This window comes from Tyto alba, unplaced genomic scaffold, assembly GCF_018691265.1.
Source record: "Tyto alba isolate M040663 unplaced genomic scaffold, T.alba_DEE_v4.0 Super-Scaffold_27, whole genome shotgun sequence".
NCBI lineage: Eukaryota > Metazoa > Chordata > Aves > Strigiformes > Tytonidae > Tyto > Tyto alba.
In genome coordinates, this window is record NW_024881301.1 from 7,657,477 (window position 1) to 7,674,375 (window position 16,899).

Consider the following 16,899-nt stretch of genomic DNA (forward strand, 5'->3'; position numbering starts at 1 on the left):
GTCAGTCAGACATGATCACTGAACACTAGAGAGAGACCAAAATCACATGCTTGGTCAAAATCACTCGTGACTCAAGCTGGATTTGAAATTGTGACCTGAAGTTCAACTGCTTTGTATCTCATCCTCATGCTTTGTAGGCATCCAGGCAAAGGAAGATAAAAATTTAATTGGTACAACTCAGTGAAAATATCATTAGCGTTTACATATAAACAGCAACTTCTGCATACATTTTTGTAGCTCAGAAGTTGTTTCCTTGCCTCTTTAGAGCACCAGGCAGAACAGAGAGCTGGTTGTAAATCTTGATCCCGATGAACGAACCCCCAGAAAAATTAGAGGCAAATTTAATGCCACTGGAGGATGAAGTGAAAATGGATCAGAACATTATGCAGGTACATCTCCTGTGCTCATGCTATTCCCAGTACATCCCCTCTAAGTGGTATATATAGATTTTCTCAGTGGTGATCCTTCCCCTCTACTCAGCACTGGTGGGGCCACCCCTGAAGTGCTGTGCCCAGTTCTGGGCTTCCCAGTACAGGAGAGACATGGACATTCAGTGAAGGGCCACAAAGATGATGAATGGACTGGAGTATCTCTCCTGTGAGGAAAGGCTGAGAGCTGGGACTGTTCAGCCTGGCAAAGAGAGGGTTCAGGGAGGATCTCATCAATGTATATAAATACCTGAAGGGAGGGTATAGAGAAGAAGGAGCCAGGCTCTTCTTAGTAGTGACCAGTGACAGGACCAGAGGCAACAGGCACCAACTTAAACACAGGAGGTTCCCTCTGAATATCAGAAAACACTTTTTTCACTGTGAGGGTGACTGAGCACTGACACAGGTTGTCCCAAGAGGTTGTGGAGTCTCCTTCCTTGGAGACACTCAAAAGCTGTCTGGACACAGTCTTGGCCAACTGGCTCTAGGTAGCCCTGCTTAAGCAGCGGCAGTTGGACCTGAGGATATCCAGAGGTCCCTTCCCATCTCAACTATTCTGTGATTTTGCAATTCATTTCAGTTGCATATACACTCTCTAATTTTATGTAGGTGGAGTTGGCTGGCCCAGATGAGATGTTTCCCCAAGGCAGAGAGCTTTCCCAACTAGCTCTCTTTGCTCTAGGCAGGTGAAGAACAGTAACTTGTATATACAGACTAGGAAATATTTTTTTGCTTTCTGAACTATCTCTATTCAAATATACACATTTGTTTCTAAGTATGCATACTATTTACATACTGTAAGTAAAACTTTCAAGTAAAAGCTTTCAGTGTTTTCAGCACAGCTAGAAATGCTCACCTGTGACTCTCGCCACCATATTTTACAGTGTTTTTTCATATAAGAGTCTTCATAACCTAGTCAATAGTTTCATACAACTTTGCAGAGCTACGCTTTACTATTAACAGTAATTGTACTCTCACTGGTCAGTAAGAAGTTGAATTAGCAGTAGGCCAAAATGATTAATAGGCCAAACTGCCACAGCGTAGACGTAGAACATACTCTACATAATTCAGTGTGTCATGAACTCAAACCATTAACAGGGGAAGCCAGGCAGTTACTTGGATAGGAGAATAGAACTGGTCTGGTTTTCATCTGTTTCTGTAAGTTTAACACAAAGATTTTCCATAAGAATATTAACTATTTCCTAGGCTTGGGAGGTCTCTACAATAAAAACTTGTGCTCTCTTTTAACAATTTAATAAAACACTTGACTTTTTTATTCATCTATCCTATATCCCACGGCTATGATAACATCAAAAGTTCCTTACACTAAAACTGCGCTGCTTGCCAAGTAAACTAAAAACTGTGTTTACATCTGCCTGTAAGCAACATCTTAAAATTTACTTAAGACAATTAAGGTACTTAATGGGAGTGCTATCAAGTAACTGGAATAGTTTTATGTTTTATGATGCAGAAACCCTCACACACATTTGTGCGGTGCCTCACCCCAGGGTTTCCTCCAATTGTTACTGAGTCTTCATTTTAAATTAAAAGGTTAAAAATAACAATACAGTATGTAGTCTGCAACCTCTCTAAGTATATGAATTTCTATGCGGTGTTCTCCTGAGGGAGATGAATTTCCTTACATTTCCCCACTGAATGGGAGTGGGACTTTGGCTTTCAAGCTCTTGGATAGCCCAAAATCCACAGAAAACACCTAGGCATCTCAAATGATTTGTGGAAAGATAATAATTTTCAAGTATGTCCTTTGATTCCTGCTCCTTCAGAAATTCAGGTACTGTTTCCTGAAAATCTTTCTTTCAATAAATAAGGGAAAGTAGTGTCAAATAAAGCTGACGAGATTAATTTTCTCGGTTCTGTGTAAGATAATTTAGATTTCCATACTGGCTCCTTATAGCTCCCATGATGCACCCAACTTCCTTCCGTATTCAAAAACAGGGAAAGGAGATGGTCTGTTACAAATTCATTAATCATTACTTCCCATCCATAAATCTGCACTGACCCTGTTACCTTCTTGTCTCAAACAAACCTAGAGAAAAAATGGGAATTTAAAGGAGGTCACTGTAAATTTCAACTTAGGTTGTTGCAAACTTAAAACATTTGTATCATTTTTTGGTCTCTAACATGCTGAATATGATTGCTGAGAGCACCTCAGCAAAAACAGTACTTACTCTACGAGTTACAGTGGGGTCTCGTTGAGCTTTCGATATCAAGTGTCCAAGAAGTGTATTAGTTCGAAGAAAATGAAGGCGGATGTTTGTTGCCTTTGTGAATTCTCGAAGACTAGGGGCGTAAGTGAAGTTTTTTGCTCCTGGGCGGCCATTTACCAAAGATACCACAATCTAGCAAAGAAGTAAGCACATTTTTGTTAAAATATAACAACTGCAAGTGTCATTAGTGGCACAGAACAAAATTAATAAAAGAATCCAAAACCTTACTATTGTTTCTGAGCATATTTGCAGTAACAACTACACATGTCATACTAAAGCCAGGACATTGGGAAAAATAGTGTTGTTAGTCTTGGATCCTCCTGAATTCTCATTACCCATATGGCACATCAGAAAAAAAAAGCGCCTCTATCTGTATTGAAAACAGTAGGTATAACACACAAAAAGTATATGTTTTAATAGGAAAAACAATAGGAATAGTTGCAAATAGTTATATTAGCTGTTAAGAGTGTCAATGGGAGTTTTGACTGAGTAAAAACACCAGGTTTTGGCTCTTTCCCAAAGCACATTTATTTTTGGGTTAAGGCACAAACATTCCTGGAAAATATTATTGTTACCAGGTCCTGTGCCTGGGAGCGTATTAATGGTCTTTTGGAAGAAAGTACACAGTGTTGCTTTAGAAAATCCCCTCAAATGAAAGCAGGTTTATCTGACTTTCAAAACAAGAGTTCCAGTATATTTTTATTTTTTAAAGAAACAGATGCCAGCAGCGTAGCAATCATGAATCTCTATTAAATTAACGATCCAGTTTGCATGTACAGGACTGAGTAAGAGACTTTCACTTATTTATAACTGAGCAGTTAACAGATTTCTGTTTTCAAATGGCTCCTATATTCCGAAGCATGTAATAAGGGAATGGTGATTGTTGTGATTGCAGCACAATTCCTTTAGGAAAAGTCATACAGCGTGTAATATGGGATGGCACCAGCAGTGTTCTTCTATGGAAATTATTCTTTTCAATATATTATTAGGAAAATTTTACAGATACGTTAATAAACAAATTCTACTTTAATATGAAGCTACAACCCCAGATCCATATGCTCAAAAGTCTGGATAACTCCTGAGAGTTTAGAACTGGATTCTAACCACATCAGGAGTAAAAAGAGAGTGTCAATAGGAATGATCAGCATAGCCAGGAGTTTAACATTCATTCAAATAACACAAGCCACAGTTCTGCATAGCAAGGAACAATGGCTAAAATCAGTGCAACGTTTTCTAAACGTGTATTATATAACATAAACTTTTCTTAAATATCTACTTACTCTTGAATGGTAAATATCTGTTTTTACAGCCTTTACTCCCATGAGCACTTCCACTGCAGTAAGTTCTGCTATGTACACTGGAGTGTTCAGAAAATGCAGTCAACACCTTCAAATGCATATAGCTAAAGTGAGGTACCTAAATCATGATAAAAATCAACACAGGTGGCTCCAAGCAGTCCCTACCCCCACAGGGAATGGTGAAAGTCAGAAGCCAGCTCACCCTCCAAAAATCTCACCAGCTACTTAAGTGCTTGGTTATAGATTTATGAATGTAAATTCAAGCATTCATAGCTGAAAAATTACTTCCAGTTCTAGGTTTTCACTGAAACTGCAAACTTCTGAAACTGATGCTGTTTGCTTCCAGCATTACACATTACTTTCCTAAAAGCACTTACCTCTCCGTTTTCAAGAGGCAGAATGCGAGAGTACTCTGTGGTGCAAAGGACATCACTGTCTCTCCTCACTGGAAGATTAGCTTCCTTTCCAAAGCGCTCCAAGCAATCTGCTTTGGAGTCTAGTCAAGTGAGAACAAAATTACTTTCGTATGTGAAAATAAACACTTTTGTTCTAATTTAAATTAACAAAGAGGCATCCCCTGTGCTTTCAGGTAAATTCTCCCCTGTAATTGAATAATAATAATGGTGATTGTGTTGCTCAGCACAGAAAAATGGAAATTTCTAAAAACAAGTAATTTCTTATCCTAAGTAATTCAGTGGTGCCTGACAAGACACGGCACAAATATTTCTCACGCTGTCACAAAAAAAGCTATGTATTTACTCCAAGATTTTGCATTTCTGTTTCAATTTGATTTTTGCAAAGAACTCTGGGGTCCCAGGGGATGAAAGACATTGTAGTTCTAACATACCCCAAAACCAAGACAAACAAAACAAAACAAAAATTCCCAACAGACTGAAAAATATTCATGTGTTGAGTTACACTTTCAAAATATCATACTCATTTTTAGTTACACTCTTGTCAGTAATTTATTGTGGATAACTAATACAAAAGAAATGTATTTGATGTTCACTGCCTTCACTGAAGTTGAAATCTTTAGCACGCCCCATGGTCTGATTTTCCTGCTACTGGGCAAATGATTAAAGAAACGTTTCCACAGAAAAGCAGTGACACAAGGATTCATACTCACGAGCAAAATATTGCCAGGGAGTGTAAGTTCTTCCAAAGTCCACTGATCTTTCTAAGATCCAGAGATCTGGACGAGGAGAATTTGCAAACTTGATAAGGATATAGGCAACATGGAAGAGCTGGTAACAGAATATACATAGATCTTATCAGGAGCTTTTTGAACTCTATAAAAAGTATTGCAATACTAAAACTAATGCCAATGAACACCTTTTCGTTACTGTATACTGAGAATGTTTTCCTCTGCAGTTTCGTTCCCATTAAAATAATAGGCCAGATTCTCAGATGGCTACCTCATCTGGCAACGTGCTCAAATACATTAAGAAAGCTGCAATAGGATTGTGTTAAACACCATCTCTCACATTTCAGAAAAGCTCTGTTTTGCTCATGACTGATTGCTTGTCTGTGTTATGGGTATAGTACTTAACCTTGAAGAGTCAACATCTCAATACATCTTTGAACTAAGATACTTTTGCAGCATCCTGGTACACCTATGTTGCATTCCAATCATGTAATCGTGCTTGTAGTCAAGGAAAATCACAACGATGTAGGAGAAAATGCACGCACCCCTTACACTGGGACTCCTTTGGTTGCATTCAATAGCAATCTAAGCCACCTGTTCCCTCACTTTAAGAATGTTTCTAGATAATTTTGCCACTTGACAGACTTTCCAAGTAACAGAAGCAAGCCACCCCACAGTTTTGTGGGTATCAAATAACACAGGAGATATTCTTATGACTGGTAACTCATTCATTGTCTGGAACAGCTCAAAGAGCTTCATCAGCTCAAGGTGGCCAAGGCCGAGAGTCCCATCTAGCTTCTTTTACGTTCTCGTCTATCACAGTAACAGACCACCAAGACAGAAAGCTCCCAAACACTAGAGCAACAAATGGATTTGACAAGAAAGGAAATTGTACTGTAAGCCTATTGGGATAGTCCACAGCCATAAAAACCAGAACATCAGTAAAATTGCCTGTACACAAAAGGCTGAACACAAATTGATTCTAAGGGTCGTTTAGAATTTAAACAACCACCACATGGATATGAGCTGTCAATAAAAGTGATCCAATACTGAGATACCATTAATATTCAAATGAAGCTGCACCAGAATTTCCAACTCAACATTGTCAATTCAGAATCATCTGCTTGCAAGAGATTCTTACTTTGTGGGGGAAGGCAGGGAGTTACAGCCAACAATCTGTCAAGTAACTGCTGCCACAGCCCTCACATCAAATATACACACGCAATTTATCTTTGCTCAAACATCATAAATGTCATAACCCTGAAGATAATACTTGCACAGGGTATTAGACTCCAAACCACAAGTGTGTACAAGCTCCCAACCACAAACTGGGAACAGCATCTGTTGCCATGCCTGGCCCATTCAGGTGCCACCTAGGACCAATCCAATAGCTGTCATACCACCTGGGGTCACCAAGAACCAGGTGCAAATGGTGAACAACTCAGTGGAGCAGATACCTGGAAATATTTGTCCCTAACCAGCACTGCATATGCCGATCTCATGGCTACACAGACACCGCAGTCATACAGCTACATGCAGCCTCAATCTTCACACATCTGTCTCAGACATCAGCTTCTGAATATCAAAAGTATCCACAAAAGTAAGTAAAACGTTCTCAGGAAGAAATGGGAGGAATTCAGGGACTTCGTGAAACATGCTCTCATGATAATACCTCACATCCCAGAAGAAAATACCTAAGTTTTTAAATTGGACATTAAATTAAATGGCTAACACAGCCTGAAAAGCACCAACTTCACCTCCCATGATACTAAATTAGGTACCTAAACAGCCAGACAGTATCTACATATGGAAAATTACTTACTAGACAACAGTATCAAGCAAAGTAAGTGGCAGCCATTCTGTTGACAGAACCATAACAGAACCCAGAATTATGCACAATGACTGCACACGTGGAGTAATGCCCTTAAATTATCGATGGAAAGTCTCTACAGTGATTGTCAGAAATAGGTGAATACTTTGGGGACTGTGGCAAGATTTGCTTTTACAGGATTTCTGATACTCTTTGCCTAAGTAACTTCTGCTACTTGACTGTCAAGTTTCAGAGTAGGGACATTGGTGATATGGACATTACATGTCATCTAGTATGGCCATTCAGTGTGAAGACTGGTATCCTCCCAAGAAAGCATAATAGTTCTGAAAATCCTAAAAAAAATGTGCTTCATGTTCTTGCTTTTGGCCAGCTGTATCTCTCAAGGGGCACTGCCCTGTTCAAACCAGGTTTGCACTGGGCAGGCAACTGCCTATCTCTTAATAGTCTTGCTTCCCCTATGTTTTGAGGTCTTTGGGAGTCCCATCCTTGCATGCATGTTAACAAGTGTGGATAACACTCTGCATGTTGATTGATACTGATTTAATCAAGACAAATGGTTTAGAAAGGTCAAGAGGAATGTATTGGGATTGCATGGCAAGGTTCTGGTAGCAGGGAGGGCTACAGCGTGAGCTTCTGTGAGAAGCTGCTAGAAGCTTCCCCTATGTCCAGCAGAGTCAATGCCAGCCAGCTCCAAGACGGACCTGCTGCTGGCCAAGTCCGAGCCCATCAGTGATGGCGGTAGCACCTCTGTGGTAACGTAGTTAAGACGGGAAAAAATAAAATTGAAAAACCACAACCAGAAGGATCAGTGAGAATATCTGAGAGAAATAGCCCTACAGACACCAAGGTCAGTGAAGAAGGAGGGGAAGGAGGTGCTCCAGGCACCAGAGCAGAAGTTCCCCCGCAGCCCGGGGTGAAGACCACGGTGAGGCAGGCTGTGCCCTGCAGCCCATGGAGGTTAGCAGCGGAGCAGATACCCACCTGCAGCCTGTGGAAGACCCCACACTGGAACAGGAGGATGTGCCTAAAAGAGCCTGTGACCCTCTGGGAAGCCCCTGCTAAAGCAGGCTCCTGGCAGGACCTGTAGGCCCATGGAGACAGCAGCACACGCTGGAGCAGGTTTGCTGGCAGGATTTGTGACCCCATTGGGGACCCACACTGGAGCAGTCTGTTCCCAGAAGGTTGCACCCTGTGGGAGGGACCCACGCTGGAGCAGTTTGTGAAGAGCTGCAGCCTGTGGGAAGAACTCACGTTGGAGAAGTTCATGGAGGACTATCTCCTGTGGGAGGGACCCCAACGCTGGAGCAGGGGAAGAGTGTGAGGAGGAAGGAACAGCAGGGACAGCGTCTGATGAACTGACCACAAGCCCCATCCCTGTTCCCCTGCACTGCTCGGGAGTAGGAGGCAGAGAAATGGGGAGTGAAGTTGAGCCTGGGAAGAAGGCAGTGGTGGGGGGAAGGTGTTTTTAGGATTTAGTTTTTATTTCTCATTATCCTACTCTGATTTGATTAGTAATAATTTCCCCAAGTCAAGTCTGTTTTGCCTGTGATGGTGAATGCTTTCTCCCCCTGTCCTTATCTCAACCCACGAGTTTTTCATTATATTTTCTCTCCCCTGTCCAGCTGAGGAGCGAGAGTAATAGAGCAGCTTTGGTGAGCTCCTGGCATCTAGTCAGGGTCAACTCACCACAGGGAAACAAAGGAATCATATAGATAAGGTCCTGCCTCCTCCAGGGTTCCATTGCTTGTAATCACATTGCGGAATCATTACGACAGTGACCTCTACCTACTGTCCAAAAAAGCAGACGACATCTGCTTCAGCCTGTAATACAGTTATTATTTTCTTTTACTCAGATGCTAATCAAAGCGCTGACACAACCAGCCTCCTCTCATCTCTCATAACAGGTGATACCTTCTCATAAGTGTAAGCAAAACAGCAGCAGTGAATTCCATTTCCACAGTGTTTCCACACTGCGGAAGAAATAGAAGACAAGCTCGCTTACACATCAGCGTCACCCTGGACTATAACCTTTCATAAGCATTTAAATTTAAAGATGGCCAAAATGTTACAATAGTAACACAGCTAAATCAGCATGTGCCACTCGTCAAATACCTGTATGCCACGTCTCCTGTGCAGCTGTGGAATTTGCTTAAGCCTATGACTACTCACTGTGTGTGAAGTACTGTCCAAAATGTGTATTGTATCAGGAACTCTGCAAGTCTGCCAATGCTTAAAGAACTGTCTCCCAGCACCACAATTTGCATACTTCCATGCAAACCACAAAATGGAAGAAAAAACGTAAGGCAACTTCAAACTACTGTTGCCTAAGAAAACCTTCAATTCACATGCAGCTCTCCTTACATCTCATAGTTTTAAATACTGCTCAGGTCTGTACAGTCACATTCAAAAAGGGGAAAGGGACATGTCTCGATAAAAAATAAATTAGTGTTAGTTAATGGCAATATATCACTAAAACTTAGTCACCAACCCTATCATCTCTCCTGATTCTGACTTCACATAGTTGCCAATGATTTGGTTCTGACCTGGATCAAGGATGCAGAATAGCACCTGAAAATACAAATTTCCACTATGATTCAATACTGATCGAGTTGACGGATGGTCTCTCTCCAGATCTGATGAGGCAACAGTGGAAGAAAAGTAATCTTTGGCTTAGCAAAAAAATTCTAACTAAAGATAGAAGAGTAACCTTGCTGACATAAGACCTAGAAAAGCAACCATAAAATCAATTTTAAGCACACACTCTAAGCTGGTATTTCTGTAATTTAAATCTTGATCCCATTGCACTGACAGAAATAAAATCTACCCTGAAAAAAAAAGGCATAATAAACCCAAAGCAGTGTTTTTCTTCAGTCATTCAGTTTTGGGAGACAAGTGAGTTTCTTCATTTTTGGAAGAATGTAAAAATGGTTTATTTGGTTGCTTTTAAGTCAAATTTCTTTCATTTAAAAAACAACCATTTTTCAAAAGGAGTGTTAAAAATGTAAGTGAACATTAAAAATAACTGCTGTTTTGGTGTGATTATATAATAGTGGGAAAAAAAATTTCACCAAAAAATCTGAAATATGGCTTAATCAAAATTCCTACAGTTTTCTTATATGAATAAGAATTAAGTTTAAAAGTAGAAACAGTATTTTGTTTCCAGTATTGGAAACAATCCACTCTGGAAATGCATGTTTGAAAGAGTATGTATTCATCTAAATGTCCCAACACCATATCCTGCTGTAATCTAACAGCATGGGTCAAACCTGATGGATTGTCAGCAGCTGGAATTTAACCAGTTCCACATTGATGTGACCTTTTCTTGTTCACTCAAGTTCGTTGAGAATTGAAATGTTCTTGCAGGCAGTGGCCTTGAAGATTTATAAAAACCCAGATACATTTTTAAAAAATCATCCAGTAGAATGAGCAAAATGTCTTGCTCATCTGAGAACAGAAATTATAATTCAGTGTTAGGAATTACCAATATTACATTATAAAGACTGAAACAATTCTGTAGAAGCCCTTACAGGTGAATTTAAGGCTGTCTTAAAGAGCTCATTTAAATGGAAATAGATTTACACTGTACCATTATTTCTGATGATAAAATATTCATGATCTCTAACAGTATGCATACTACTTATTTTAATCCAACAGAACAAAAACTTCCTATGACCCATTGCATTCTCATGAGAATTCTAAAAATTACGATAATAGTCATCAAAAATCTTTTCTCCATTTTCTCCTTAAAATTTTAAAAAGCTCTTTAAATAGAGGAACTTCCAAGATGTGTTTGCATACTGAAATACATATGCAAATGGAAGAAAGATATGCATATTTAATAGTATATTTTCCTCCATTCCTACCACCATAGACTCAATACAGGACACTAAACTACTGGAATGACTTGTTAGCTAAATGCTGAACATAAACTAATACAAAAGAAAACCACACTATGTTCTGAACAATCATGCTGTGTGCTGCACATGTAGCAAAAGATCTTTTTGGCTCATGAAGAATAAAAATTCCTCGAGTGTGGGAATAACAAGAACGCAGCTAGAGCCAGGTAGACCATCTATTTGAGGCATTACACATATCTCAAGATGTGTTCAAAGACGTACCAACAACAATCTCTCTTCATGTAATCTGAATTGTAGAAGTACAGAGAACAGCTGTTTCCAACACGATAGTATTTCCTCAGACTGTATTAGCAGATACATCTACACTACCAAAACTTCCTTCAACATAATCTGACTGTTCTCCTAGGATTCTGACATTATCTTGAATGATGACACTAGGGTTGGCATTGCACACTACACAGAAGATAGTGAGGTCCCTGCACTGAAGGACTTCTGCAAAAGGTGCCCTGCCTTAGCAGACATGCAGCCTTTCTCTGCTTGCTGGATATGTTAATAAAGAAAGTGAGAAAGAGGCAGAAATCTAATGATCATTCAGTACCTAAATTAAACTTCTCAGACATGGACTGATGCAGGAGTGGGAATCAAGGAAATGGGAATTGTGCTCAGCACCTGCTACAGAACACACCTTAGTGCCATCGATTCCACAAGGTTGGCATGTGCCTGTCCATTAGTTTCTTAATGTAATGAAGCCTTAAGGTCCTGAACACTGATTTTTGTCAAAGACCAAGACATAAAAATAACAATCTATTTAAATGAAATAAAAAACCCATGTACTCTTGTTAAAATGAAAAGCTTTGATTTCTTGTGGTTGCAAAAAGGCCAGCATCCCCTTTCTTCAGTACCCTCTCGGTCACACTTGAGGCATGCTTGCAGATCCAGAGACTTAATAAAACACTCCTGACAGTCAGTATTTGGTAATCCCCAACAATGTATTTTTCAGCTGAAACTATAATATAAAAAATTGCCAACTAGAGAGAGCAGAACCAGTCTTTTTGGCAGTGGCCAGTTACACTTCTGAGTATGTGAAAAAGCAGCTATGGTAGAGGTATAGAGAAAAGCCCGTGTGGGTAGTATCTGAGAGGCATTAGATCCACTGAATGTGTTCCATACAGTTTAACCACATACACATATATACAGCAATGCAAACAGTGCATAAACAGTGACAGTGACTGGAGAGGCTCCCACTGCACAGCATGCCAAAGCCATTCCTTGTGTGCCAGCTTCACTGTCTGAGGTGCAGAAGCCAAGTATAAGTGCAGGAGTTCCAACACTGTTCAGTTAGCACTGCAGGTATTGTACTCATACCACTTTTTCATTTAACTAGCCACCAGTGCTAAAAAGCTACACTTTCATTTAGTTATGTAAGTCAGTGCCTGCAAATATGCCTCATTGACATGACTGAAGATGTTAAGTCTTTTTTCTATCACAGTCAAGGGGCAGGACCAGAAGCAAGAAGCTCTCCACACTTCACATGCAGTACTCTGGAAAGAAGGAACACTTCCAGAAATGAAAGGGTAATCCATTGTCCAGGTTCAATCAGTCTTTGGTCTTTTTGCAAAGGCTGCGGGCAAATACATCAATGACTGTCAATTACCATCCTGAAATCTCTCATGCAGACACTTTTCCATTGGGATTTGGACAAAGACCAACTCAATGCTCATAATTATTTCTTACATATGGCTTATTTTTTCACAGAACACTGAAGCTTTTCATATGGGAAGGGATTTGTACAATTCAGACCTCAGTTGTTCAGGAGATAAACGTCCCCTTATGAGGGCTGCAGTCCAAAGTGAAAAACACAGTAGTACTGTCAGCACTGGAAGGAAACACGGGGAAGTGCAGAGGGTTGGAGGCTATTAGTAGAGGTTCTGCTTTTTCTATATTGAGTTGAAAGTGAGGTATTTAGGACAATTTATCACAAAATGAAAGTAACATGTAGGAATAAGCATGGGAAGGGAGGTGGGAGAATCAGAAGTACAGACACGGAGGAAAGTGCGATCAGTGAGTGGGAACAAGGGATGCTGAAGAAAAACCAGAGGAAGATAGTGTCAGCAAAGTGAAGGAGAGCAAGGCTTGCAAGATTTTTTTTCCTGTATATTTTGAGAATAATACCAAATTAATATCAAAACCACATTTTAAAGCCAATGACATAGATCTATTAATGCAAACATAAGAACAAAAAGGCTGAGCCATTCAAAAAGTCTTTAATTAAAGGTTTAAGAAAACACAGCACATTGACATCTTAAAGGATAACATATTAGCAAGAAAGGATGTATTTAGGGTATTTCACTGACTAAAGCTGGCAGCTCAGCTCAGAATGAGCTGCTTGCAGTGTGACTGAGGAATAAATGGAGTGTGCATTACCCAGTACAACTTTTAGAAACTTCTGTCAGATGGCTGCTACTTCATCAGCTGAAGTTGTGTTAATCTACAGTTCACAAACAGATTCACCTTAGTGCGGCATGAGCCAAAATCAACTAACTTCAAAGCATAATATTTTGTGGCATGATTCCAAATCAGCTTCCTGAACAAACTGAAATACTTCAAACCAGACTTCTCTAATACGAAGTAACGCAAGACTCTGTGTTGTTAGCATCCCCATTTTTGGGTACTGCAAAGACAATATTGTGCCTTCCCCAGACCTAAAAGCCTCTTTTCTCCCCAGTGTGAACCAAAACAGTAGAGCGAGGGTCAGTGCTGCTGCAGAGGCAGAGCTGTGCAGGGGTTCCAGAGGAAAGCTGGAGGCAGTTCTGTAAGACTGCAGCAGCTTTATGCAGTGGTTCTTGTGCCCTAATTAGTAGAACTTCTTGGTGTTATTATAGAGGTTATGCAATTCCACACTGGAGCTGGGTCTAATGTCAGGGTCAGCAGTAACAAAATCTTCAACAGTCAAGCACAATGAATGCAATGACTATTTTTGGAAGCCCAGTTCAATGTATCTTCTGATACATCTCCCTCCACCTTGACAATTTTCTCCTATGGAAGAAGGGCCTACAGTACACTTCATATTTTACAGAATGACAGTTAAATTAACTGTATCTTCAGACACATTTTAAGAAATTATGTCAATCTTTTGCAAGTTAAGAACAATTGCTTTAAATAACAAAAATTAGCCAAAGCTGATCAATATTCCCAACAACAAATACTGTTTGTAAAGCTATGAACATAAAGGATTGCTATCAAATACAAAAATTAAACACATAAGACATACCTACCATATAAAAGCAACTCAGAAGATTTGCCAAACTGCAAGGCTTTTTTAAAATGTTTACATGCTTTATTTTGCAGATAACATGAAAGCATAAAGTCCTCCCCAGGCCATACCACTTATCTTAAATTCATGGTTAAGTTTCCTTCCCTCCCTAATAAAAGTACTAATTTGGACATTACATTCCACTGAGTGCCTTTAATTTACAACCGTGACTAGAAATATCACTGCATAAAAACTATTCAACATATTAGTGCACAAGACTTCACCAAGCCTTCCAGCACTGTATTACTGCCACAAAAATGCAGTACAAAAATAATCACACATAACTAAAAGCAACAATAAAATTCGTGAACTAAACTTTTTGAAGTTTAACAGTTAGACATTTTTTTTTCATCATGCACTATCATGCTATCCTGAGCCTTCTTCATCTTCTTAAGACAGAGTTCAGAAAAATACCTGGGGGAGTATTACCGTAGCATCTGCTGAGCATTAAGCAAGCCAAAGACGAGGGCACACCTGCTAAAATTAGGCAATCCAAAGAGTCAGGAGAAGGGCAGTGAACTTCAGTCTGACATTCTGGATTCAAAAGTTTAAAATGTGCTGAAAACTACATTGGGAAAAATCAGGACCAATTAAAGGAATAATTGAGACTTGATCCAAATATTTGAAACAAGTCAGGAATAGCCACAGTATAAGCAGGTATGTTAACAGAATCAAGAGACTGCCGGAGGGATCAACATTATAATTATTATTCAGAAAGTCTGTGATTGTTTAGAAATGTAACTATAGTACATAAAGTCAGAAAGGGAAGTAAAGCAAGGTTTTTGCTTTAAGGTTTAAGCTTTTTCTCATAATACAAAGTACAGCAAAATAAGCATCTTTCTAGCAGAAAGATTTAACATCCTGAAGCAATTCTAACTTTCAAAATCAGCCCTAATCCTTGTGAAACAGAAGCAGCAGCAGGTGGGTGTTCTTTTCCAACTCCATGGTAGTGAGCACTCAAACTTCCACCAATAATGCAACTATTCAGTTAAACATTGTCATCAGACCATGGGAAAAGGCTCCACTGGGACTCCCCTCTCAGTCTCACAGATACGATGGCAGGAATGTAGTAAATAAAAATCTTTTGAAATTGGACTAAGTTCTGCTTCCTCTAATTGTGAATATTTGATGACCAACTTACGACTCAGTCATTGCTTTCCTTCATGCATATGTACCTTATTGTCCTGTTTTGCATATGCAAAAACATTTCCATATTTTGTTTGTAGTAAAAGGTGCCTTGTGTCAAAATGAAGAACAGGACAACTACTCAGCAAGGAATTTAGGTATGCAAGGCATTTAGGCACACATCTAACTTTAAGAACATTTATTGTTCCTTAAAAAACAAAACCTTCATTGAGGAATTGCACTCTGAAAATTTCTGTCTCCTACTGAGAAAGACCAAGTTCTTAATTTTTAGGACCCTGAAATAAGGTAAGAGGAATTGGGGTCTCAGTGCTTACCTGTTCACTTGAGCAGACTTACTCTGTCACAGTATTTAATTTTCTTCTACATTATTAGTCTTCTGCACTACTGTATGAATTTGGGGTGTGAGAATACTAGGCAAAATGCCAAAAGTGAGTCTCAAGTTCAAACAAATCCTGAGATGAACTGACTGAATGCAGATCCAAGATAATGTCACTGAAGCAGGAGGGGGAACAAAAAACAAAAAAAAAAAAAAAAAAAAAAAAACAAAAAAAAAAAAATCACAGAAATCCTACTAAACCCTCATCCATCCACTGATTAAAAAGATCCCTTCCTGATCACAAGACCTGGAGTAATTTTGACCTTTGCCTTGTGTTTCCCTCGTTTCCAAGTAAGGGAGTTCAGAGTCACCTTTCCAAGTGGTACCAGAGTAAAGAGAAACACAAAGTCTCCTGCTGAGAAATCCTTTAATAACTACAAGAATTTTAGCACATAGCAGTTGGTCTTCAAGGAGTCCCATGAGAAGAGGGCACTCAGTTCATATCCTTCCTCTGAAGGAAGGAGGTTTCTCAAAAGTTTACTCAACACCTAAAAGACAAGGTGTTTGCCAGTAGGTCCTCCAAAGAAGCTAACAGGTACACAGTGGGAATAGAAGTTTTGGATGGAACAATGTGCTACACAAGTGGATGATGATGATGACAATGCACAAGTGTTGGTCACAAGTATGCTGTTCTATACTGCAACACAAATTACTGCCTGCAACCTAATCCTGAGTCTTGCAGAAACCATGATGGCTGCATGCAGCTCAGAAAGTAAGGTCTGCTTTATCAGGAGGTGATCGCCTTCCCATGCCTATCCATAGCACCCTGCTCTGCATTCAGTGTCCCTACTGTGTATGCCGAGCCTGAAACACAAACCTCCCTACAGTTTGCTGGGAAAGAATGACCGAGTAATACCCTTCCCAGGAGCACAAAGCATCAGGGGGTGCAACACCCCTCAACTGTACAGTGTAACAGAAAGATCAACACAACACAGAGGTAGGTCCAACCACTGTGTGCTAGGCTAACGTGGACACTGTGGCCTAAAAATGCATCTGCTTCTACATAGCTCTCCCTTCTTTTGTGGTACAGTGGAGACAAGCAGTTAAGAAACAGGCATGTTATTAATCTAATTACTTGAAATGCAAATTCAAAAATCACAGCTGTTTAGTTTTACTGATACTCTCTATCTTAAGTTGTCTGACCCTTCTGCACTGCTGCTGCTATGCTGAATCCAAAAGCACTGAATGAAGATATCCTCAAAATGAGAACCATTCCAGTCATGCAAGGGACAAGAGCATTAAAACCCCATGTAACAGAAGATGTAAAATAATTTGCAC

At 39.7% G+C, this 16,899-nt stretch overlaps 1 protein-coding gene across 2 annotated transcripts in view; it reads right to left on the minus strand.

The window, feature by feature from the left end:
• The window catches only part of LAMA3 (laminin subunit alpha 3), a 125,470-nt gene that overhangs the window by 101,222 nt on the left and 7,349 nt on the right, over window positions 1-16,899 (minus strand). For both annotated transcript variants that reach the window (XM_042798109.1, XM_042798108.1), the window contains exons 3-5: window positions 5,081-5,198; window positions 4,332-4,450; window positions 2,618-2,788 (exon numbers count right to left, since the gene is read on the minus strand). In XM_042798109.1, the coding sequence (XP_042654043.1) occupies window positions 2,618-2,788; window positions 4,332-4,450; window positions 5,081-5,198 (408 nt within the window). The remainder of the gene's footprint in view (window positions 1-2,617; window positions 2,789-4,331; window positions 4,451-5,080; window positions 5,199-16,899) is intronic.